The sequence below is a fragment of the Harpia harpyja genome, chromosome 10, assembly GCF_026419915.1.
Source record: "Harpia harpyja isolate bHarHar1 chromosome 10, bHarHar1 primary haplotype, whole genome shotgun sequence".
Classification (NCBI taxonomy): Eukaryota; Metazoa; Chordata; class Aves; order Accipitriformes; family Accipitridae; genus Harpia; species Harpia harpyja.
In genome coordinates this window covers 33,585,372-33,611,178 of record NC_068949.1, presented here as the reverse complement: position 1 = coordinate 33,611,178, position 25,807 = coordinate 33,585,372, and the positions used below count along the sequence as shown (strand labels likewise).

General features: G+C 42.7%; 1 protein-coding gene across 1 annotated transcript in view; it reads right to left on the bottom strand.

The window, feature by feature from the left end:
* Positions 1-14,531: 14,531 nt before the first annotated feature.
* Positions 14,532-25,807, bottom strand: part of SORCS3 (sortilin related VPS10 domain containing receptor 3) — a 318,567-nt gene continuing 307,291 nt past the window's right edge. The window contains exons 25-27 of the mRNA XM_052799671.1: positions 23,842-23,947; positions 19,506-19,666; positions 14,532-18,903 (exon numbers count right to left, since the gene is read on the bottom strand). Of these exons, the coding sequence (XP_052655631.1) occupies positions 18,839-18,903; positions 19,506-19,666; positions 23,842-23,947 (332 nt within the window). The 3' untranslated portion in view covers positions 14,532-18,838. The remainder of the gene's footprint in view (positions 18,904-19,505; positions 19,667-23,841; positions 23,948-25,807) is intronic.

Sequence of the window (25,807 nt, the reverse complement as noted above, 5' to 3'; positions counted from 1 at the left end):
TAAATGAGCGGTCTATTATTTCTGAGACTGAAGCTCGATAAAAGCAGACCAAAACAACACCACACACAGACAAAAACCCCAAAGAGGCATTCAAAGTGTCATTTGTATAACTCACCTGACACAGTCCTGATATTATAGTTGCATAATGAAATATGCTCAGAGCAAAATGATCCAAATTGCCAGTATCACAAGGCTGATAGTAAAATGTCTAGGAAAACAGCAGGCTTCTGATGAACAGCTGAATGTTTTCATTTTTAAAAGAGAAAAAGTAGAGGAGAAGAAGAGTGGGACCAAGGTGCCTACACAGAGAACAGTGTCTCATCAGAGCAAAAGAGGAAATGGGCAGGCAGGAATAAAGACAGTGGGACGTTGCCTCAAAATTAGAGAGGAGGTGGGTTGTTTTTCAAGATAGCTAAGCTCTCATTTACCAGGTCAATGTATTTTAATCAGTCCTATGTAGGCTGTCCCTGGTGCTACATGGGTTCATTTGAAAGTCCCAGCAGATGTGGCACAGATTTTCTGAATATCTCAGACAACTGGAGGCCAAAAGACCAAGAAGTCTTTTACAGGGGACCCAGAGGTCCTCTGCAGGGAACTGCAAATAGATTTTAAAAGTAACAAATTATCATCTTTATTCAAACTATGATTTTTTGGCAATGCAGAGTGGGAAAAAAGTAAAGCAAGAATACAGACAAGATGCTTCTTGATCCAGCCCATAAGGCCAGTGGAGGGTAGGGGTTCAATACAAGCACTGCGTGTGCCCTAGCACATCAATCTGGAAATGAGGTTCTGGTTTCTGATTTGGAGTTTTCTTTTCTGCTTGTCATGCAATCAGCTTGTGCAGGCAGTTTCCAATGGTGCATACACCTTGCTTGGCTGAACTGGGAATGAACTGGAACAACTGCAGAGCTCTTGGATTCAGCCAGTGCTTCCTATATGGTTGGCTGGGCAGGTTGGCTGGGCAGGAGGCACAGGCTGATGAGTAATGCCATTTTAGTTACTTTTGACCCAAACAAGCAGGAAAGGGTAATTCTACCTGACACAGAGAGGTCTGGATGGTATTTTCTAAACTTTGGCATCACTTTCTGTCTGGTTGACACTGAATCATGCCAAAAGAATGGTGAATGGCTTCTGTTTCATGATTCTCAGTTCAAGCTGCCACGTCATGCCATAAGTTTGCCCCACCCTCTCTTAGGCAAACTATCAGGTGCTTTGATCCTAGGGGTAGCAATATGATGCTATTTTGTCTTCTCTGGAGGCTTCAATGCATTTAGGTAAATCAATCATCACTTCAGTTTTACAGCCAGTACCACTGCTGTACCAGGCTGATACACAGCAGAATCCTGCAGCTCAAAGCACAGATGGATGTTGCCTGCTGCCGTACCTGTTTTCCTTGCCATGTGGTTTGCAAAACTGCTCTCACCTGTAGAGTATATGAGCCTGCCCTAAACAAATCAGGGATACCAGCTCCCCATTTAAGACATTCCTGAGTACACTGAGAAGGTGGGCCTCCACCTTTCTCATGCCAACACTCTTGGTCTCTGCCATCTGCCCATGTCAGGGCCAGGGCTGGCATAAATCAGCATAGGTCTGCTAGGAGTCAATGTGATTAACTGGCATCAGAACAGCTGTGTTTATATGTAGCACCTTGCATGAAAACTTTGCACATCCACTCCTTCTATATGGCCTATTCATTTCCCATTGGATCATCGTAAATCATTTTCAGCTAGCAGGGAGTTCAGCTAAAGATGGCTTAGCCAAAAAGCCATCAGAGTGTGTGAACACAACTTTATGGAGCCTATGAATTCACCAACAACACTAGATGGTTGCCAAGCCAGTTATTATAAAAGCCCATGCAAAGATCATCTTTCTGTACCACCCCCATTGCAAATAGGAAGAGGGAAAGGAAGGGAAGGGAAGGGAAAGGAAAGGAAGGGAAGGGAAGGGAAGGGAAGGGAAGGGAAGGGAAGGGAAGGGAAGGGAAGGGAAGGGAAGGGAAGGGAAGGGAAGGGAAGGGAAGGGAAGGGAAGGGAAGGGGAGAATATGAATGCAAATAATTTTATTAATACCTACTTATCTCTCCATTTTTTAATTTTCCACAGTTCTGAAAAGTGCACAAGTAAACAAACTCAGGATTTTTTGTGGGGGTTTTTTTGTAAGATTTTTTTCCTCACAAAAAAGAAATATCCCAGATCGTGGTTACTGAATTGCAAGGACAGTTGTGCACAGGTACTACCTAATTAGCACTAATTGAACAATAGGAAGGACTGCTACATTTTAATCAGAAACCAAGACTTTACAGCAGAAAACTTTCAATTATGGGGAAAGCTCTTAAGTCATGGCTTGGAGGTTACACCCGCACACGTTAAGTAACTAAAGAGCACAGTCTGTTCTATCAAGTAATGATCCATATTTTTTTCTCTGCTTGGGAAAGGAAAAAAAAGATCAAATTTTAAAGTATGCAATGAGCATTTACTGAAGGGAAAAGGAGGAATAAGTCTTCCATTCACATACCAGATGTTCCCATTAAACAACCATTTTCAAGAAAGCTCAGCTCATGTGGAAAGAGAGAGCTCCAGAGTTCAGAAGGGGGAAACAGAGAAAAAAGTTAACTTGTAAAATAAGGGCAGCTGCTGAAGACATCATTTCCAGTTTTGGCCTAGTACATGTCAATCCAGCACTGCAAGGGGTCAGAGCCAGGGCTGGCATAAATCAGTGCAGTTCTCTGAAAGTCGGTGTGAGTGACTGGCGTCAGAGCAGTGCGCTGATTTACACCACCCTCCCAGTCCTGAAGCTTCAGTAGCTGATGGACTGTGACCTTCTTCTTTAATACCTCAGGGACCTGCTACCATCGGCACATTTTCTGGTAGGAGAAATGGCACGAGTGAGATTTTTTGGTATTTTCTTACATGTACTTTAAAAACCTCCTTAGGCTTTTGCACAGGTCTTGGAAATTAAGAGGTTTAAAAGCTCAAAACAAAGCAGACACCTCTCTAAATTCCTCATAGTCTTTATCCTGTCATTAAAAATAACACTCACTAGCATAGGCATAGTGTATATGGATATTGATACTGAGGGCATAGGTAGGACAGCTGGATTAACTTCAGCCTCATTTATTTTTGGGCACAGGCCGAAAAACCCTTCACATCATTTGCAGCAGCAGCCTGGCTTAAAAGAGTTTGCTCCTGTGCTATTTGCCTTCACTAATTGGTCATCTGCCTGGTTCAGCCCTGCTGCTCAACCAGCTAGAGAGCAAACCACGCTTCCTCAGCTACCTTTTGCCCAGCATCACTTCATAATTTAGGGAGAAAGAAGGGTATTCAAATAACAGAAAATGTGATTTCCCATTGGGCCTCTGACAGTCTGTTTCTTGCAATAGGTAAGTCAAGAGCTACATGGGCCGAGTTTAAAACCCAGCCTTCTTTTCTGGACTTTACAGCAGCAAGAGAGGGCAAAATTTGCAAGTATTATGATTGGGGGAGGCAAACACAAAACCAGTATTTGCTAAATTGCCAAGGACAAGAAAAAGATATATAAAGGCCCTTTATGTTTTCTAAAAATAAATTTCTCACCATCACCCCACTAAATTGGATCCATTTAATCTGAAATGACAACTGTGTCACTATTTTTTTTCCTGAGCCAATTTATCATTATTTTATCCAGCTTTCCTGAACTTCAGTGGGGATTTTAATTACCGTTCTCCTCTCCAAGCTCCCCTCAGTTCAAGTTATCGCCACATGCCCTTGGCAAGTCAGAGCTCAGCCCTGCTCAAATTGCAGCGGTCCATTTTCCCATCAAAGGCATGTTGTTGCAGAATGATGTACGGGTCAGTGCAGATCATCTAACACTGTCCTTGTTATGGAGCAAAACAAGGATTGGTGGGTGCCCAACCACCTGCACAGGCTGAAAAATGCACTTGTGGGTCACTACAGGGGAATTTGGCTGAGGAGGGCTCCGTGTGCTTGTATAAAATATACCAGTTCTGCAGTGAAATGCCTGATCATAGCCCTAGGTCTGAAATGCTATCAAAACAAATAGTTGTACAGTAGCATTTGATATCGTTAGACAATATTATTGCATTGCTGTTGTTGTTGCTGTTATTTGATACTACACACTATTTGGTAGCCCTGCATCTAGAAATGCATGCCAAAATCGGTGAAAAAGTTATTTCTCTTTAAGAGTTAGTGTCTGTGTCATGAAACCAAATTCACACTTCATAGGCTATGGGGAGTAAGGGGATTTTCCTTCATTGAGCTCCATCTTGCTGAAGGTCACAGCATCTTTTTGGCAGCCCTGAGGTTGCCTCCTGGGTCCTGGTATGTTTCCAGAGACACTAACAAACACCTGCCTTATCCCTTGCACCTGTGTCAGCACAGGTATGAGAGCGAGCCTCAGGACTTGTCTCCTGTCTGTTGTATATTTGAGGCCCCTTGGTGTGAACTGGCTCTTTTAATGCACCTTAAAAAAGATCAGGAAAAAAATTAAGCCCTTGTGTGTCAAATGTAAAATCAGCCAAGACCTATGTCGCCAAGACCTATGTCACCAAGACCCACTAGGAAATTCAGGACACCCACAAGCCCTGCTTACTTTCCCTTCTCAGTGAGTTTGGGGCTGATGCCACCAAGTTTCTGCCCTGGTGCAGCAGTCCCAGGGACAGGCCTTTCTCCCTTTCGGTGGGTAGTAAGGAGGCAGGGGTGACAGCTGAGACTGCCCAGAGCAAGGCTGCGCCATATCCTGCAGGCCAGCCAACTCAGCCTGTCTGCCACAAGGCTCATGAGACTGACCCAGATACCTGTGCAGGACCTAAAAACAGCTCTAGGTATTTTTCCATCACGCAGATGGTTGGGGAGCAGAGCCTCCAGACTTCTCTGCCTTAAGCCAGAACATAGTGCATCCTGCAAAGGACATGTCTTGCCTGTGCACATTAGACACACCAAACTTACTTTAAACCACCTTTCTTTGCACTCCAAGCATTACCGTGGCAGCAAAGATCTCCCCGGCACTGGCAAAATTAAATCAGGCAGGGTGGGCAGTCATCCTGCACTGAGTGCTGCAGCATAACGCTACGCCCATGCTCAGTTTAAAGCTGGGCACCTGAAGAACAGCCAACACCTTGGGAAGCCACAAGCCAGTGTAGCAAAGTGGTACGAACCAAAAGTGACCCTCCCTCTGAACAAGCACTAAGAACTAGAGCAAGAAAACGTCACTTGTTCCCCTGGTACTCATGGGGCAACGCAATACTCAGGGAAGATTTTATGGATCACAGCTCAGCTCCTTCTTTTCTCTTGTTCAAGTTGTTCAAATATGGCAATGGAGAACATACTGCTTTAAAAAAAAAAAATCTGCTAGAGCTTTTGCTGTCAAGTAGGTCTCTTAAGCCCCATGGGTAATGTTCTCAAATGACAAAGCTGCTCTCCTTTTTGGCAAAGGTCTTTTATCAAGCGATACAGCGGCACATTTTCAATCATCTCCGTATCACAATGAAGAGACAAACCCTGTTAGCGTTGTTCTCCGAAAATCATAAAATGCACTGGCTCGGTACACCTAGGGACTAGGCTGGGCTTTGAGCTTCCATGAATCTCAGCAGCAGCGGGAGAAGTGTAATTCAATCTTTTTAACTTGGTGATATATATTCATGTCAGTGGCTTTAAGATAAGGAAAAGACTTTAGTTGAAGAATGAAACTTTTGATGAATAACCGAGAGTACGATGAATAATGTACAAATATTTCTTTCCTCTCAGTCAAAATGATTCCAGATCCTTTTTCATTTTAATCCCCGTCGTATTCTTCATTTTTAAAAAAAACTTCAAGAAATGAAAGGGGAAGAAAAAACCCTATATTTTTAAAGGGCATTAGAGTTCTAAAAGAATAGCTTCTAAAACAAGCCTTCCTGATTGCACTCAAAAGATATTTTTATGGTTTCTTTCTAACCGCTAGAAAACAGAAGATTGTTTGGTTACTGGCAGTAATAACCACACTAATGATGGGTTACCATGCAAAACCTTAGCCTACCTGTTCGTGCTCTGCAGAAAATGTGGAATTTATCCAAGAAGAATGTCTCCTTTTACCTGGGAGGTATTTCTCATCAAATAAAAAATGTAGCTGTTACAAACATTTTCCTCCCTTGAAATTTCATTCTTAATTCTGTCCCTGCTAAAAAAATGATGAGAAAAACATATATAATGGTAACATAGTTTCTAAAGAGAGGCAACAAAAGCAACAAGTGTAAACATCATTTGTTTGGTTTTCCTATGGGATGGGAGGGGGAAACAAGATAAATGGAGTATTAGCTGAGAGTCCTGCCCATTTCTTCACAGGCTACATCAAAGCCTGGCTTGAGAAAGATGCTTTCAGCAGAAGGGTGTCACTAAGCTGCAGGCAGATGCAGCACATGATATTTTTTAACCCTCAGTAGGAGGGAGGTCACATTGCCTGGACCTTTTTAACTTAAATTTTGTGACAATCATGCAAAGATGCAAAAGATGGCCATTCTTTACACTCAGATTTCTCCTCTTCCATACCTTTGAATTAATAAGGGTGAATTTCAACTCCCCGCTAAACTGGCTGAATAGGTGGGAATTTCTGAGCAGGGATATGATGCCATTTGAAAGGTAAGGAAGGCAGAGAAATGGGTGGTGGTGCTGGAGGTGAAAGGAAGCAGTTAACCAAAAAACCAAAGCATAATAGAGCCATTGGAAAGTACCTGATCATAAAAAAAAATAGACAAACTCAGTAGGTGATGTTAGTTCCTATCACGGCACTAACAGCAGGAGCAGCAGACCCATTTACTGCAGTCAGCGTTACAAAGTCCAGAGCAATGACTGATGCACACTGTGTAGCAAGCGTTACCAGGTCCACGCAGGCTAAAAACATTTAATTGTAGATCTCAGGGGATGACCATATTGTCCGTGCTTGACCTAAATCCCACAGCACAGAGCTCAGAGCAAAGTCAAAACTGACCTGCAGAACTTTCTGCAGCAAATCCATTCCTGCCATGCCCAGGTTTCTGTCCCCTTTGATTTATCTGGTTTATGGAGGGCAGGCATATTGTGAGACACATTATATGAAATTGCTGAAAGGAAAAATTAAGACCAAAAAAATGGCTTGCTGGAGCCAATGAGAGTACAAAAAAGCCCTTACTGAATGGAGTTTTTCCTCTATAAACAACCTCTCGTTTGAAGTCAGTCTCTGGAGGGGTAAAAGTCTGTCAACAAAGTATTTTTCTGAAATGAAGATGAGGGCAACACATTTTAAAATACCACACATGGGAATAAAGCCCTGTTCTTCCAGGCATGCTGAAGATGAAGTGGGTCACTGTATGCTTTGATTCACTGACTCGCGTCTCCTGTAATCACATAACATATGGCTGCAGTAAATGCAGAGATACCAGTCCAGTTGTTGGTGATCACTGGCCCAGGATCCTCGCAATGGCTAGTTCTTGCCACACAGTAGAAAGATTTGCCCACTGAATTGCTTGAATCCTAACAGAGGAGGGTTATTTTTCAAGGTCAGTTTCATACCCATTGAGTACTAAGCTTATTGTCTGCAATAGCACCAAGTACTTCAGATGAACTATGGTGAAGCAACCAAATTGTCACTTAGCTTTCCATCTTCATTGATTGGGGTGGCCTTGCTGCTCCACAGGTGTGCTGGCAGGTCCCTAGGCCATCTATTCATCCACCCACCTCCGAAAAAAAAAGGCTTCTTGTATAACATAAAGGTGGGACAAGGAGTGATACTGCTATTACCCAATTAAGGGAGTAACGGAGGTATGGAAATCAGGAAGCCAGTCTCCTAAGGCATCCTTGTCAGTGGGAAGCAGAGAGAAAAACAAAGGCTTTCTTCCAAATAGTATCTAAAATGATGACCCTCTTCTTTGGAGTAATTTTGAGGAAAATCCTCATATTTATGTGTGTGTACATATACATATATATAAACCTATCCAATTTTCTTTGTGTGAGAGGGTCCTAGGACCCTAGAAGCCATCAAAGAGCTGGGCTGGTATAGCTTGGATGTTGAGGAGAAATCGTATTTTCCCATGCTGGGAAAGAAAAGAAGTGTACAAGTGGAAAACATAGAATTGTGTCAAGCAGAAGTGGATAATTGACAGAGACTAATTTATTAATTGTGTCCTTTTTAATGAAAGGTTCTGGAGCATCAGAGGAGAGACAAACAGGTCTGCAGCAGAGCCATAAGCCAAAGGAAGGGCAAAGAGACAGTAATGCTTTTGTGGAAAGACTGTGCTCCATTTTTGTTTTGTTTTGAGAAAATCAGTTGCTTTCTAGGTAAGTCTATGAAAACCCAAGGACCCAGTGGAGCAGAAAGAAGAAAAAAAAATGCTAGAATATGACTGTCTCCTCGCTTTTATGCTACTGTTTATTACTGTCACTTCTCTCCCTGAAGTTCCCAAAGTAACCATCTCTATATCACCAGAGATGTAGCTATGATGAAAACTTTCTGTGCATGGACATACATGGCTGTACTTAGGGTCAGACTTTGCTTCACACAACATTCCTGCTGTTTAAGTAGGACAGGAAAAGGAAAAGGCAGAGTTTCTACAGTCACAGTTTAAATCAGTGGCAGAGCTAGGGACTGTATGCACGTCCCCCCAATGCCAAACCAGCTCCCTACACACAAAGGCTCTCCTCACCTCCCAAGAATGCTGTGCTGAGAACCCTGGGCATTTTCCTCCAAAACTGTTCTCAAGTGAGATTTATATCCCAGAGACACTCAGTTTGCTCCCCAAACTTTTCAATGGTGCTTTGATCCAAACTTTTTAGACTGTATTAAGAAGATCTAGGGTATTGATTTATTACCATTAATTGCTTTTCTTTTTCCTTGTCACAGCTTTCACAGATTTATGAGGTTAAGGAGCATGAAGCTAATTAAATAATCTGACTGGTTGAACATCTGTTGAAACATAATAATAACTTCTGAAGCCAATGTTCCTGACTAGCTATTAATTCTGATTTAAAAATTAGAGGCAGGCTTTTACCAAAAAACCCCCAACAAAACAAAACAAAAAGCCCAGCACTATTCTGGGCTTAGAGTGAACCCTCAGCCTTCCTCTGAAGTCTTTCCCACCCACTTACTTCCACCTTCAACATCTTCCAGTTCACTGACCCAAGTGTCCTTTTTAGGCTTCCTCACAGTCAGAGGTCCTACTGCAAGCTAGGTGTCTTTAGGGGAGGTTCGGTCCAGTTTGCAGACTGTTGGTGCGCAGCAGCTACAATCAGAAATTCAGACTCAAACATGATGGAGCTTAACTGCATGCAGAGATCCACCTTAGCCCAAAGCAGAAACTAATGCACGTCCTTAGGTTAGTGATTTAAGTAAGTCCAAATAGCCATTGAAGTGAGGAACTAAGCCTTTTCTTCAGTTCCATCTTACTCTCCATCCCCATAGACCATATAAAGGGCACTTGAGGAGCAGTCTTGGACTGACTCAGGAGTTCATAAGCCCAGAAACTTCCACTGGACTGACATACAGGAGCTTGGTGCTCAGCCTAGCATAGTCTGTCCTAATTTGCTTAGACCTTGCATTGTCTTCACAGCTTTCTCTCAAAATAATTTTGTCCAAGATTCATCAATGGAATAGATATATAAATAAATCAGATCAATTCCCTCCCACTACCCAGGATCAGTTAATGTTTGGAGGTTGATGGAAGTATCTTGAATGAATAAATAATTTGCAGTGGTTCTTAAATCCTCCTCCTCTGTTGGCAAGGTATAGGGGTTGTGGGACTCTTGTGAGTGTTCATGTGTAGTGGGGGTGTGCCCCAAGGCCTAGAGGGGTTAATGACACACCCACAGTGAATGTGCCCACTGATGCCAAAAACTATCTCCAGGCTCTCCTGCACCAAAGCCACAGGAGTGCATGTGTTTGTCCCTCCTGTGACTTGCCCTTTTAGAAATGGACAAATTGTTCATACTGTAAATATTGTTCATATTGTAAATTGTTCATAGTCCCAAAGTGCAATGGATGGAGGGGAGTGAAGCTTATGCTGAGACTTTGCTGCGTAGCCTAGAAAAGGAAGGGAAGTTTTACACAAAAACCAAAGAGGAAAGTCCCTCAGCATCTTGTAACAGGGTTCAGATCTCTAGCAGCCTGTAGAGTGGAACTGACAGGAACAATTCAAGGTTAAAAAAAAGATTAAAAACACAGTCTCACAGGTATTCCTAACAAGATCTCAGATTATTCCAAGTGTAGGCAATATTATTAGGCAGTAAGGTCCAGAGCCGCAAATGGATTTAGACTCCCAAACTTGCCTACAATAAGCTTTAGACACTTTAGCACATGCGTGCTGTGGAGCAGAGCTCGAGGTAACAGAAACATTTCTCCTTCTGCTGGCAATGCTGTCTGTCCCTGAGCACGCCAGTGACATGTTATGGCTCTCAGTCTTTCCCCATCCTTGTGAACTCTCAGCAGACCCAGAACCACTCTGAAATCATGGGGTGTGTGCATGTTGGGACACCATAAGTGCAGACAAACATTTCCAGATCTGGCAACAAGAGATGCTGCCCGGGTTGACTTTGCCTTATCTTGGTTGTCAGATGATTGTCTCATTTTCATTTTCACCACCTCTTCTCCTCCTTAAAACTCTTCTAATTTCCCTGGTTTCTCTCAGGGTCTCTTCAGGGGATGTTCATTTCGAAAAGACAAGGACAGGTAGCTACATCCCTTGTCTTAGCCCAGCCAATTGCCTTAGTCAGTTCTTGATGGCCCATTTATATAGCTCTCTGTAAAAGCTTATCTTTGCCTCCCATCCCAGGAAATTATTTTAACTCATTCTCTCACCCAGCATACAGTCCAATTAATATCAAGGAAAGAGGAGTGAGTCCCATGAACTGACAAATACTGCACAGCATTTTGTAATCCCATCTTCCTGCCCTTTCCCTACTGACTTCTTCAGGCCCATTTTCCCTACATCGCGCATCAGGAGCCACTTCTTTTTCACAGCATCCATCCAACCCTTTGAATACAATTACATGCAACCCTGAGGTGAGCTCTGAAAATGGCCTACAAATCTTGCCCGAACCATTACTCCCACCCAGCTGCTCTACAAGGATCCTCAGTGCTTAACACTGGGCCTTCAGTAGGGAATCAGCTGCTTAAAACTTGCATTTCAAGGCTGAGCTTCAGGACATGGGAGCAGAAATGACCCCATCTTGTATGTACTGGATGTGCTACATCTCCTGTTGATTTGGTTGATCCAGCCTGAGACTTCAGAAATTTCCTGTGCTATAACTATTAAATATTAAACATCCATGTCCCTCTCACTGTGCATGCTGGTCAGCCACAGGCTCTCAGCCAGCCCAGTCCACCTCTGTTCTTCCTCGCTCTCTTTCACATCTGGTTTCCAGTTTTTCTCTCCTTTTTGCTTTCCAGGTTCATGTAACCAACACAGGATTTTTAAAAGCACACATCATTATAACATTTCTGTTTCACTTAATAAACATCCTCCTCCTTCCTCCCCTCTATGTCGCTTATGTGTTTTTTTATTATTATTAGTATTACAATCTCCCCTAAATTCTGGCCTGAAAACTGTTTGACATTCACAACGAGGCATTAAAAAGGATTTATTCTGTCCTTGAAGCAGGCATGTAACTCCTCTTAATGTGAGAGCTCAGACTGGTGTAAATCAAGACTAAATTCACTGATGTCAGTGGGCCTGAACAGGTAGAACAAGCATAAAGCAATGGCGAAGCAAATCCTTTTGTATTGATCATGGGTAAAATCCCAACAACAAACACCACAATTACCTTCTGTCCTGTCTCTACCTGCACAACTGCATTAAAAATATAGTCAAGAGACCTACTAATAATAAATTCTCTGAAATTCAGGAACAAACCTTTTTTCGTTTTGCAAGGACAAATCTCTTTCCTGCTCACACACAGACACTCACACATGCTAGTCTCATGAAACAGTTCACAGTGAGCAATGATTCCCTCCTCCATGACCCAAAATAAACCCATCTCTACAGGCTCATATAGAAACATCAGCAGACTTGTTTAATTAATGTCTTAGGGTCAAGGGAAAAATGTATAGATAAATACATTTAAAGCCTTTGAAAGCTTCGTGGCAGCATTCCAACACTGCTTTCTTTGCCTTTGCTTGCTGTCTTAGAGAAAAAAAACAGCCCATAAAGCTTAGAAAAATGATCTGTCTCTGGGTCTGGGGTTCCTGTCACCTGTCAGTCCTCTGATATAGCACCCTGATATATGACAGCAGACCAGCACTCAAGTGATGTATTACAATAATATGTCAGTAATGCAATGGTGCTTTGATAGTGCTTAATAACCAGAGTACTTCACTGGGGACAGGGCCAAGGGAAAAGGAAGACCCGGGCAGAAGGCAAATCCAGCTAAGTACTGCCTCACTCTGTTGAAGTGCATGGTGCCATGAATTCTGGATGGGAAATGTCTCGTTCCTCCCCAGAACAAGGACTAGAAGATGGGCAGCAGCATTCACAAGGACGTGCCTGGAGCACAAAGTCTCCTCTCTTAGGCTAATTCTCTGGGGCATGAGAACTTGTATTTCTGGTTGCACCAAGGCCTGGACTGAACCAAGGCAAAGAGGCTCGCTCCTCTCCTACCTTGGCAAGGCTGGGCACACTCCTGGCAAGCAGAAGCAGTAAGTATAAGCCTCTTCAGGCTGATGATTTTAGAAGGGCACTCATCTTCCAGAACAGTACAAAAGGTCCATCAGGTGCCTCTCAGATTCTGCCTTAGAGCAGGAGAATCCAGCCCAATGCCCCGAAGAGTGTGAAGACAGAGCCTTGGTTGGTTCAGGCATGCACCTTCCTCCATCTCTGTCCTACGCTGCAGCATGTGGGTGAGGAGGCAGCCAGCCCCACACAAGCCTCATCATTGCACTTGTGCATTCCATCACCGACATCGCTGCGACATGGTTTATTCAGTGGCGGGCACAAGGGGGATGTGTTCTCAGCCAGGCCCTCTAGGTGCTCCCATTATACAAGTAATGAAAGGCTCTCCCTGCACAAGGAACACAAGAGCATAGTTAGTGAGCCCAAACCAAGCCAAACTTTTCAGTATCAACCCACCAACCTGGGGAAAATGGCCTTGACGGTACTTTTCTCTCCTATACTACAGGTGTCCCACACCCGGCATGGCAGCCTTGGGTCATACAAGTGGTGTCAAGCACCATGGTGAGGACTGAAACAAGACAGTGATGAGCTGACTCCAGGAGTAGTTATGATGCATTTTTCCTGAGCAGCACCATATCCCCTGATAAAGTGGTATTTGGCACAATCATAACAATATCAAAACGTGGCAAACAATGCTTACACTGCCTTTAATAAAGGGAATAGTAAGTCCATCCATCACAGAAGAACAGCTGGATTCAAGCAAAGATTGAGCTACTGTTCATGTTTCCAGACTATGATGAGGGCTGATGTTTAAGTGCTTGCATTTGACTTCACAGCTGCACTTAGCTGGGTTTCTGCACATAGTCGATTACTGGGTATCAGTGGTAGCTTGTTAAGCCACAGTAATTTCGTCATTTGTGTTTGTCTGTTCATAACTTGTACTTCAGGATTCCATGAACAGAAATGTTACACTGGCATCGCTGTAAAGAGGGCCAGACCCAAAGATTTCAAAAGCTGAGAGATCTCTGATGGTGGAAGTCTCTCATACATCACTCTCAGACATGGCCAACCAAGTCCTTGGTTGCCTGTCCTTTTCAACTTACTGACATAAAGGAAAACCAGAAACAACTGATCATTGATTATAAAAGGGAGAATAAACAGGTACCAGATGCATTCTTAAGTAATATGAACACAAAAGATTAGCTGCATCAGGTCAGAGAAAATATTTGGCCCATTAGTCTCGCCTGCACCAGTGACCAGTAGTGGACACCTGGGAAAGAGCATGAGGATGATACAGCTGTGGACAGATGTTTCCCAGATAACTCTGCCACATTCCAGAAATCTGCAGTTTATGGACCTCCAAAGCTAAAGGAAAAGAGAGGCAGGGGAGGGATGGGGGATGTGTATGCATGCCCATGGAGGGAGATGGCTGATGCATATCCAGAGACACACTTTCATGCTCTCTTTTCCTTTTTAAACAGTCTGTTGTGCCAAGGAGTGAAGGTGCTTTTCCTTTTTTTTTTCTTCTTTTTTTTGGCATGGGCACTCTACAGCATCTTCCAGACTAAAGTCTGTTAGATGAGAGCATGGGATTCACGGGGCCTTGTCTGCATAAGCAGGTAGTTCTGCCCTCCTATTCACCTCCCAGGCTCTAAAGAGAATCAGCCTGTGGAATGGAAAGGCAAGGAGATAATTATTTTTGGAGGGGAACAGTAAGAAGGAAGGAGAGGTGGTTGTTTTATCTTTTAGCTTAAAAATCTTGCCTTATAACATTTCTCTGCTCACTCTCCATGTGCTTTGCATGACCCCGAATGACAGACAGGGTTGGAGGGCTAGTTATGGCAAGGGAAATTCAGTGAAGACAGAGCAGACTTCGCCAAAAGGAAATTTAAGAACAAGGACTGAAAGAGCAGCCAAAGGTAACTCTGATGTACAAAAATACATTTATTTTCAACAATTTCAAAACCACTGCCTTTTTTACAGTAGAAATATTCAAATGGAACAATAAAACCAAGAACAGTATATATATATGTATATATATGACTCATGCATTTGTATTACTGTGTTTAATACAGGTATTGCAATTGTCTGCCTCATTTAATCCTTTAAAACCATGGTGGTGGTTTGGGTTTAATGCACTGTCCAACATCATCAGAAGGAATGCAAGGATTCTGGTTTAGTTTGTCAGACCTGGAATGTGTGTGGGAACTGATTGAAGGGAAAGGGAAGAGAACAGGACATCTTTGCATGTTCCTGAAACCAAAGCTTAGTCCAGAAGAAAATACACACTCTCCTGCACGTGGTCTTATTGATGGCAACTTTAACTGAAAAACTCTGCAGTCCCCAGTCACTCTAGCCTCATCTCCGATCCTTCCAGGCTTAGTGTTGGGGTTCTCAAGCACAGGTTAAACTAAGTAGAGCATCTATTGGGTGTTTACATCAGATTGACAGCCATACAGAGCCAAAAGCTGCAACTCATCTCCATGTCTCATGCATTATTCCTAAGTTACAGCTAATATAGTAGAATCCATCATGGGGGAAAGGCTGGCAGTGATAGAGGTCACTGACCCAGTCTCTTGTTCTCTCTCTCTGTGTCTTTTCCTCTTTATACATAACTACAGTGTGGGGGCTATTTATGTTCTAATCATGGCATTGGCTCCTTCCCTCAGGTAAATAATAATCTACAACTTCAAAGATTTCCATTATATTTTCCTCAGGGGTAAAACTTGCAGGGAAAAAAACCCTAATGACATCCCCAAGTTGTTACTTCCCAGCATGACATATACAAATAAAAGTGGCCAATACTCCAGTCTGTGCTAATGCTACAGCTCAGTACCCTTCAAAAAAGATGGACGGTGCTGGTTGCCCAATCCAAACCTTACAGAGGTCCCATGGATAGATACAGCCCTAGGTATCCCACTGGGCCACAGTACTTACCCTTCTAGTATCCTAAAGGAGCAGCTTGCAGCCATGAACTCTTTTCAGCTGCCATCTGCCATGGTCGTGCTCTAATGCAGCAAGTAGGATTTGGCAAATGTGGTCCCATGTACATCCTAGGGAGCTCATTCCAGATGTGCACGGAGCATACTCTGGTCCAGACAGTAGTGCGACAAACCACCCTGAGATGTAGCGATACCCACTAAGTCTCATGGAACATGAAGTTTGAGCCGACTCAAGAATCAGGCAGGTTTTTCTGACATTTAGTTTTGGCTCCACGGATTTTGTTTGTTTGTTTGCTTTGCAGCGCCTTTAGGATAATTTTGGATTGAAAATGGCTTTCCGGACAGATGTTTCTCCAAAAATTAACTGTATCATTCATAAACTTCTCAGCCTTCATTGAGATTAAATTTCTTTTTGAGAAGTGAAAATGTTTCCATTTTTTTCAGCAGCTTACTCCCAATTTTCCCTCTTTACTTCCTCCCACCTGTTATGTGATATTTAACAGCCATCTTTAAGAGTGTAAAGGGGAAAATTGTAAAAAATTGTGAAAAGAAATTGTGAAAAGAAATTGTGAAAACTGTAATCCTCTGCCTTTCTTTTTAAATCAACATGAGATCAATCCTGTGAAAAACCTAGAAAATTCCAAACAACAATGAACATTTTCACTTAGTTTCCTGGTTTACAAAAGAAAAAGTTAATATGGCAAATAATGAGTATTTCACATTCAGACCTCTGCAGCAGCTCACAAAAGCAGTCCCTCAAATCCTAATGATCAGCAAAGACTGAGATCAGCCCACAATTTAGCTCAAGGCCCACAGGAGCATTGTTTATGTACGTCCCTCCCATCTATACCTAAATGGGAAGCTATGGCCTTGTGCTAACAGTGTTATCACCAGACTGGGCCATTACTGTAAACTACTTTGGTGTTTCAGTAGAACAGAGACAGTAATGCAACAGTTTATGCACATGTGATGGATGGAAACTCAAGGTTAAATAGAATAACATAGCCATCACTCTCCAGCTTATATTAGGAACTAGAGCAGAAAAGTGAGGGAGGAAACAGAAAATAATTATTTTTAAATAAGCAGAAAAGGCCCACAAGCCTGACTGAAATGGAGGAGAAGAATTGAGAATATTTATCTTTAGTACTTCACACAAAACAGTATTTCCCTACATTTTGTGTTTACAATTTTAATCTTGAAATACCTCCTGTGTTTTTCTGCAAAATTGTGTTTAACCACTTTTCTCTCCACCTGCAGACCCATCATGATTATAACCTTTGAAAGACATTCCAGCCAATTAACAGAGTGAACACATATAGCTAAGCCTGGTTTGTAGCCAACTGGCATGTTGCAATGCAGAGAGGTAGCAAGTAACACCTAAATTCTAGCCATCTCCTCATTTCAGTCCAGATATATTAAAGGTGATGTGGAGTCCTGTATCCAGATCCTAAGAAATGGTAACAAATATTGTCGTCTGGCCTCATTTCTGCCTCCTGTTACCACGCAAGCACTAGAACATCTTCCCAAACGTACCTCCAATCTTCCTTCCACTCCTGCTGGGTCTTATAACCCAATACTCTGCAGAATAAGGTCCATTTTTAACATCATCAATCCAAGAAAAATGGATAAACGTAACTCACCACTAAGTCAACCTCCTGCCCCAAAATTCTACCACTCCTAGGGGCTATCCTCAGTGTGCTAGAAGATTCTTAAAGAGCTTTTTCACTACTTTTTCTTTATTAACCTCCCTGTTCTAATCAGAAAGCACCAACCCACCATGCAGAAATTACTCTGATGGCATTTCCATCCAAAATTGGAAGCAGCCATTCTGCAGCACTCGTAAGAAAGACCTTTCCTAGCTCAATTATGCAGGTCTTACCCTGCATCCCCCTCTCCAAAGAACAGTCCCTAATAGCATGCATCATGTTCAGCCACAATTTACTACTCTTACATATCCTGAATAGCACTTTACTTCACCAGTTTAACTGCTAAAAGCATGATTTCTCACTGGGAATAAAGCTAGTGCAACCTGTCCCACTGAGTTGAGGCTATACTGGGTACTGCAAGCACACTGATATTTGCTCACAGTGAGATGGTGATAATTTCATGTTCTTCCTCATTTTCCCTAATGGATGTCACCAAGATCCTTCTCAGAAGTGGACAACAGTGACAGAGGTGAATAGAAGATGAACATCATTAAAATATTCATGACAGGCTTATAGTCTGTCCTGCTAACATCCTGCTCCATCATAGGAAATGATACTATATATTAAAAAAAAAAAAAAGGCTTGCAGTTAAAGAAATAAACTATGCTGTTTATAGACAGCAGTGTCAGATTGAAATATGACAGACAACTGGAACACACTTGGAACCAAAGCGTGATTCAAGTGTTCACCACAGGCCCTGGCTGGCTGGCGTGTATGAGCACACGCACGTGTGTGTGCATGCGCGTGCGAGTGCGTGCATGTGTGTATGTGGTTCAGGTTTTGTTTTAAACATATCTTCTTTTACTAAACATTAAATTATTTCCCAAGAAATAAAAAGCTATGTACATTGTAATTATCTACAGTAGGCCTTCGGCATCCTCGCTATTCACATGCATGGGGTTTGGGCTGCATTCATAAACTAGGCATGCTCCTTCATTGATTGTGGTGCTATCCCCTCCAGCCAATCTACAGTCCAAGAAACACTGACATGTGTGTTTGCTCTGATATTTTTTTTGTTTCCCCTTTCTCAGCAGTCAACAGTGCCAGAAGGTGACTGAAATTAAAAGCAATTAAAAGAGGCAAGACCCTGCAAAAAACTGAGACATGCATGTCATTGGAAAAGTGAGGGCTGTTGGCATGTTGCAAAGCCTGGTCCAACAACCCAGCCTGAGCCCTCTGGCAGGATGAAGTAGCTGATTCATGACTTATTTTGAAAAGGGCTGAAAAGGGACAATTTACCTACAACATGCTGCCTAAGGTACTATACCTACCTGTTGGATTTGAATACTTAATTCCCATTCTGTATTTAACTGGAGGCTGGCATTCAAATCCAATTGCACACTTGACTCATTCTTTGCTTTTTCTTTCTAATCTGATAAGCATTTCCTAAATATGAAGAACCCCTGCTATTTATGAATGCAGCCCTGGTAAACAGAAAAAGCCCACCCCATCCCTTCCCAAATGATAATAATGACATATAACTCTTTCTTTTTTCATCATAATAATAATAATAATAATTATTATAACAATAATAATTACAAATAAAAAGTCAGAAATGTTGTAGACCAAGTGGATTCTCAGTATTAAACACTAGTGCAGTTGGGGATTTCCTTTGTGCTTTCACTGTTGGCAATTGTTGAGATGCTTCCTGTGGAGGAGAAAATGAAGAGAGTCAGTGCAGTGGCTTCAACAGTTTGGTCTATATTGCTTCTCACTTCTTCTTAGGATGTGCTTGTGTAAGTGTAAAGACAGAAAAGGTGCTTGAAAGTAACACATCCTTTTTTGTATTTGCAATAAGCATGGAGCATGCAGAAAACATGTTACTACATTTCAGTTGATCAGCAGTAAACTCATTAAGCTATTAGGGACATATTGACTTATAATGATAGCACAACAACAGTGTAAGCTTGGCTCAGCTGATTCTTCTGAGGGTTCAGGGAATTTGGGACCCCTCCACAGGAGAGACAGGATCATGAAGAGGCATAGGTGTGAGCCACAGCCACTACGAACCCCTGTGTACCTATTGCTGTTTCCAGGTTCCTAGCCTGGTCATGTAACACTGCGAGAAAAGCTGACAAACTGTAAGAAAAACTCCCTGTTACCAAGTTGCAGAGAGGGATTAACTCCTTATCTCAGTGCCTGAGGCTCTGCCTGTACCTGGAGTCACAGTTGCTGCCTTTCCTAATACCCCAGTGACCAACATCCTCACCCAGACTGTGAAAAATGCCCCAGCTGAGGGCTGTCTCTCACCCATCACTCGCGTGTCCAGCTCTTTGTCCATCAGCTCCTCAGGGTCTGTGAACTCACTGAGTGTGATTTTGGGGGCATTTTCACTTTGGCTGACAGAGCCAATCATTTCCTGCTCCTTGTCATGCTGAACTTGGGCATAGATGTTAATCCAAGGGATTTTCCTGCACAGGAAAGGAAAATGAGAGGTTATATTTTGTAACATAGGGATCCTTGGCATGTCATTGATTAATCAGACCAACTAAACTGAGACCAATCCCAGAAATGCAGCACTGGCAGTGATGCAGAGTATCAGTTCTCAGAATGATAAAAGCACCACAGTGATGTTCAGCTCTGAAAGTGCCATTAGCATCCACTAATTCCAACACTAGCCTAAAGCTACCCCAAATCTCAGGCCACTGCCTGCCTATCCTGTGCCCAAAGACTCCTACAGCTGTAAAACTAAACGTTCTGGTCCTGCCCTTTTAAATGAGAAGTTGTGCACACAGTGGACACTGCACCCAGATCAGAGAGCAGCAATCAACTAAGTACAATCAGCTGCAATTGCCAACTCTCTCAGTATTTATTACATGATCAGTGGTGCATTGGAAACCAAAAGTAAAAATCAATTTGAGCACTACTATCAACTGAGAAAAAAATTGCTAGGCTTGTTTCTTTTGGCAGGCTCACACTGACTCAGTAGGAATTGCCACATCAGGAAGAGCTATAAAGAATTGGTCCTGCCTCAGAGTACAGAAAAGACTTGGGCCTCATAACAGCCACCCAAAGTCTATTTGTTACCATTTCACTGCAAAAACAGTTTGCCATGCAAGTTTGCAGGGACTTATTTTCCCTTGCTGGTCAGGAAGCCAAGAAAGTGAAGGGATTATTTCTTCTTCCTTCTTCCAAGAGAATTTAACTTGGACTGCTAGAACAATATCCTTGAAAGTCAGTTAGTTAGATAGTTAAGCCTAGACAGATAGTTAGAGAGTAATCCCTGAAGGAATGCAAGTTTAAAATGAGGGAACTGTGTTAAGCATCGTGGGGGTTGCTAGGATTATCTGTGTGCAGTTGCCTGTTGGAAGGTGACTGACTGTTTTTTCTAATGGCCTTAAAAGGACTCTGTGCCATGCAGTCCACACTGCTAAAATAAGGAAAATTCAGAGGATTTTTTCAGTTCCTTAAAGCATACAGAAGAAAGAAGATGTGTTCAAAAGAGACTATATAAAATGCCATCTCTTTATGCTAACCTGTCTGCTGCTGGATATATCAGAGATTGAAAGCAGTGGAAATTGCCTCAACTCTCATGAATTCAATAGATCTATGCTGATTTTACTTCAGTGAAGCTCTGGCCTCAAACGACTTGTGCTATTGGCTTGATTTGGCATTCTGTTCTTAACCAGCAGTAAGTCAGGACATATTTGGGATGTTTAGCAGCAGTTAACAAACCTCATGTTCTTCTCCCTTCCTCCTACCCTCTCTTTCTAGCCTTCAGACACACCTTACAGATCACTAGAAGACTTAAGCACTACACAGGGAATGCACACATTGGATGAGAGAGGACAAATGCATTCCCATAGGATTTCAGTGCCCAAAATACATCTGGAGGTGTGTAGAGATGTGGATATGAGAACATGCCTGGAGATATTGGAAGACTTAGTTTTGCTTCCAAACAATGCAATGGTAGAGAAGTGATAGTCTTCTGACCTTTGAGAGAAAAGGTGAGAAAAGCTCTTTAGAATTGTGAGGCAGAGAGCCTCTGGGTACTTCAGAGAGTTAGGGAAAAAAGAAACTGAGACAGCTGTACGTATGTGCATCCATACACACACACCTAATCCTGCTGCACCTCCCAGCACAGACACAGGTGGCCACGTCCCACTGCACATCTCTGAGCACACATGCACACACACACACTCTTGCATGCCTGTCCCAGGACACATACACACTGACTGCCCCATTGCCCCACTATTACTCACTGCCCATACACATATAGTATTGACCTGCTATATGCTCAATCTCCAAAAAAAAAAAAAAAAAAGAAACAGGCTTTTTAAAGATTATTTCCCTAATTTTCCCCCTTCCTTCCAGACCTCCTTAACAAGCATCTCTCTGGTAGCAGTGTTTAACATGCCTGCTGAGTCTATAACTTGATGGACTCATAATAAGGAGTCTGTGTGCAAAGCAGCAAAGCAGCAAAGCACCAATTCTATAAAGTTGTAGAATTAAAAATTCATGCAGGCCCATGCTCTCCCCACAACCTTTTCCTGTAAATGGCAGTTCTGTATTCAGGCTGGGATCACTGTTAATCAGAAAAGTACATATGGTTAACACCTCTGCATCACTGAGAGCTAGAGGAAAGCTTTTGTTTTCACCTCCTTTTTCCATTAACAATTGTTGCATGCTCTCACTTCCGATCCATTGAGCCAGAGGTTCTAGACAGAGCTGAAAAGTTGCTTTCTGTTGTGAAAAAACAAGCTGAGGACACTCTGGGTATCTGACTTAATCCTAAACTTTGTCATTTTGACCTGGGTTTGTCCTCTTTGGGACAGAGCAGATAAGAGGGGACAGCAAGTTGAAGAGCTTTGGGCTAAGCAAAACCGATGGTTTAACCACCTTCCCCCCCCCCCACTCCCAATTTGTAATACATTCAATTTTCGGACAGATTTTAACAAGGCAGTGTCTTCCCAGCCCTGGAGCACAGCACAAGGCTGATGGCTGCTATGCTCAAGGCTCAGGATGCTTAAGTAGTACAAGAGTTGGTTTTATGAGCTGTAGTAGCATAACGTGACCTGGAGACTGCCAAAGCAAAGTGGATTACCAAGCTCCTCACTGCTCTCTGGCAGCCTTCTTCCTGGTAACAGATTGCTGACCACAGAACCAAAGACATTAGGCCAAACCTAAGAACCTGTCTCACCAAGACACAAAGGAAAGCACATCTTACAAAGGGTTGTACCTATGTCTTGACACACCTCCCAGAGAGACTTCTTTGCCCTCCTCACCCTACATCTGGGAGTGAGAGAGAAATCATCAGCTGCCTCCCCAGCACCTTATTAAGTCAATGCCTTAAAACAAGTCCCATGTCCCATTCCCAATTCACCTGGGAAGCTGTATTCCACCTCACAGAAGCAGAGAGAGGATTTCAGACTGCAACAAGCAAGTCATGCTGAAGGCCTGGAAATCTGCACCTGAGCAGATTCACACACACAGGTTCTCTGGAAATTGTCCTGGGCCACTGAAATCAGTGGGAGCTTGGTAACAGATTTTGATGTGCACACGATCAAGCACTAGAAGCAGTGCCTCCCACTGATTTTGACAATGGTTAATGCAAGAGGTTAGAAATGAGGGGAGCTTTAAACCTGGAGACTAGGATACATGCCTGTCTTATCATTCCATTTTTAATATTGTTTGTATCCCACTAACATCATTAGTGAGTACTAGCCTTATCTTGGGCTGCAGAAAAGCTGGAGAGAGAAACATATAGCTGGAATCTAGACAGGAAAAGCTCTAGCTTCCCAATTTGGAGGAACTAGTCATGTCCAGAATTTTTTTTTTTTTTTTAAAGTCAGACTCAGCTTATGCTTCTAATACAATATTTTGCTACTGGGCAGGATCTGGGCACAGAGACCATTTAACACAGTAAGCACTGTACTGAATGCAAAGTTCCTCCTAAGGAGCTCCATCTGCCTAAAATATATTTTCATAAGGCAGCCCATCAGCAAACAGGCCATTCTTATCCCATATTTTGTTTCACAGCTTGCAGCAGCAAAGTGCCACGGCCCAGCACAGGTCCTGCCTGCTGCCTGGAAGCAAAAGGTTTATATTAACATCTGGCAAAGAAAAACTCAGCACAGATTCCCAAAGGCATTTTGATGTTTAACACAAAATTTTCTGGCTTTGAGTCTCCCACCCTTAACATAATCACACCTGTTCCTCTGCAAGACTAAACTATTCACTTTGCAAGATACAAATGAGATATGGCTGCACTAAGGCAGTTGGCCAGGTGGATATAGACTGTATGAAGACATCCATCATGTGATTTTTTGACTAAGTCTGCATTGTGTAGCTCAGTACTCAGTGAGCACACAGGGTTCCCATTTCTGGTCTGTGGCTCAAACACATCTGCTGAAGCAGGTCACAGCTTGATTTCTGAGCTCTTGGTGAGCTTTCAGAGCACTGAGTTTGTGGTGGAAGGCCAGTAGAGGGTCTTCTCTTTATATATGAGAAATAGGGAACTACACTGGTCCAAGCCTTAGGCCAGCATAACTTGGTCTGCATCTGTAATCTGGGCAGTGCTCTGCCTAGATTTCCTGTAAACCACACAGTGTCTCCTCCTCCCATCCCCCAAAGTTTCTCAACTTACCTCTTGAATTTGTAGACTAAAAAAACAGCCAAGCCTACAAACACCACAGACAACAACATCAGCATCGCCGAACTGCTATGACCCGTGCTGGAATCAACAAGGGGTGCTGCAGGAGGAAAGGCAGAGCATTATGTTTGCAAGATATTATTAGGGAACACATAACTACCAGACAGTTGATCTCAACTCTGTCTTTGCCACATCTGCTTTATCACCACTGCACAGTGCATGCTGTTTTCGGCAAGACCAAACAGTAGGAAACAAATTGACTCTCTTGTCCTTTGAAAGCCAAGCTCCTTTTTCAAGACAGTGCAGTCTAACATCTCCCAGTGAAAAGGCACAGCAAGCCACGCTTAGCTGAATGGCTGATCACTCCTGTGTTAACACTCTGGGCTATTTCTTTTCAGGCTTTTCCAGGGACTGGAGCAGAAATGAGATTTATGAAGTGTGGCTTAATGCGTGTCTATTCCCCTTTGGAGAAGCTACCTCAGAGCACCCGTGAACAGCATGACTCCCATCTTCCAAGGACATATGTCTGTCTCACATGTGACAGGGATCCAGTCTTGTGAGAAGCCTCAAGGTTCATCCTTGTATTGGACCTTAGAGACTTTTTAATTGTCAGTTTTCATAATGTGGAGGAGCAATAATCCTGGACCCAAGCACGCACTACATTATAACATTTTGGAGATTTGATCCATCTATCCTTGACATTTTGGGTAGGCTAAATAAAGTGTATTACTATACCTTGTTTATGCAGCTATTCCCACAGCTCATTGGAACAGACCATCTTAATGGCCTGAGCACTGCGCTGAGAATCAAGAGTCTGATGAGAAGTCTCTAATGATGCGTAAATGATTATAAGTAGCAGCTGAGTGTTTCTCACTCTGCATAAATATTTGGTTTTGTTTTTTTACTGTTCCCTATTCTTTTTCTGTCACCCAGAAGACAGGAACAAAGTCTATGCAAATAGAGTCACTTCTGGTTCCACCCCAAATCACACCTAAGAGCCTGATCCTACCAGTATTCTGCTTCTACTACTTCTACAGACTGTTTCATGGAAAAGAACTGACTGTCATTTCACCTGAGTCAAAATACTATGGGAATCGTCATGAAACAAATGCAGCACACCCACTGGCAGGGGGGCCGGGGCGAGAATAGTTGAGCACTGTAAACTAAATCCACACTTTACAGTGTCTTACTAGCACAAACCCAGATTCTGAACCTGGAGACTGCAGATATTTGGATGTCATTCCCAGTTTTGCAAGTTAATTAATTGCAGCCCACTCCTATTAACATCTGACTCTCATCCCCAAACAGTCAGAGACTGAAGGCAGAAAGGCATTACCTGTAGGATAGGTCACAAGCCTTGGCTCTCTGAGAGTCTCATGTAAAAAGAAGCTGAAGTGTATTATCATGGGACATGAATCCTAGTCTCTCAGAGAGGCTATCAGCAATTTCACATGCACAAGATCCCACATTTCAGATAATTGCAAGGGTAGTCATAAAAAGCAAGGGCAAAAATAAATCCGTCATCTCCTCTGTAGTCATCACTGTCTCAGCAATAGCCGAAAGCTAAATTCTCAGCAGTAGCTGAAAGCTTCACACTAGGGTGGTTTAAAGCAAAGGGGGTGATGAAACTTAAAGTGACTATTCATCACTCTGTGAAAATGGGGATAGGTAGCATTGATATTTAAAGAAGTTCTAATTTGTAGAAGTCAATATTCAGGCACATATTCCCTGTAAGAGGCCTAGATCTTCTTTTCCCTTTGCCCCTATAAAGCAAGCTTCTTGGCTAGTCATAACATTAACAAGCCCTTTGCAATAAGGATTTGATCCAATATCCAAGAAACTTAGTAATACTCCCACTGAATTCCACAGGTGCCCAATGAGGGCTTAATAGAACACCATTCACCTGATTTTCTAAAACACTTGAAAAACATCAATGCACTAGTTAATTAAGCCATAGGGA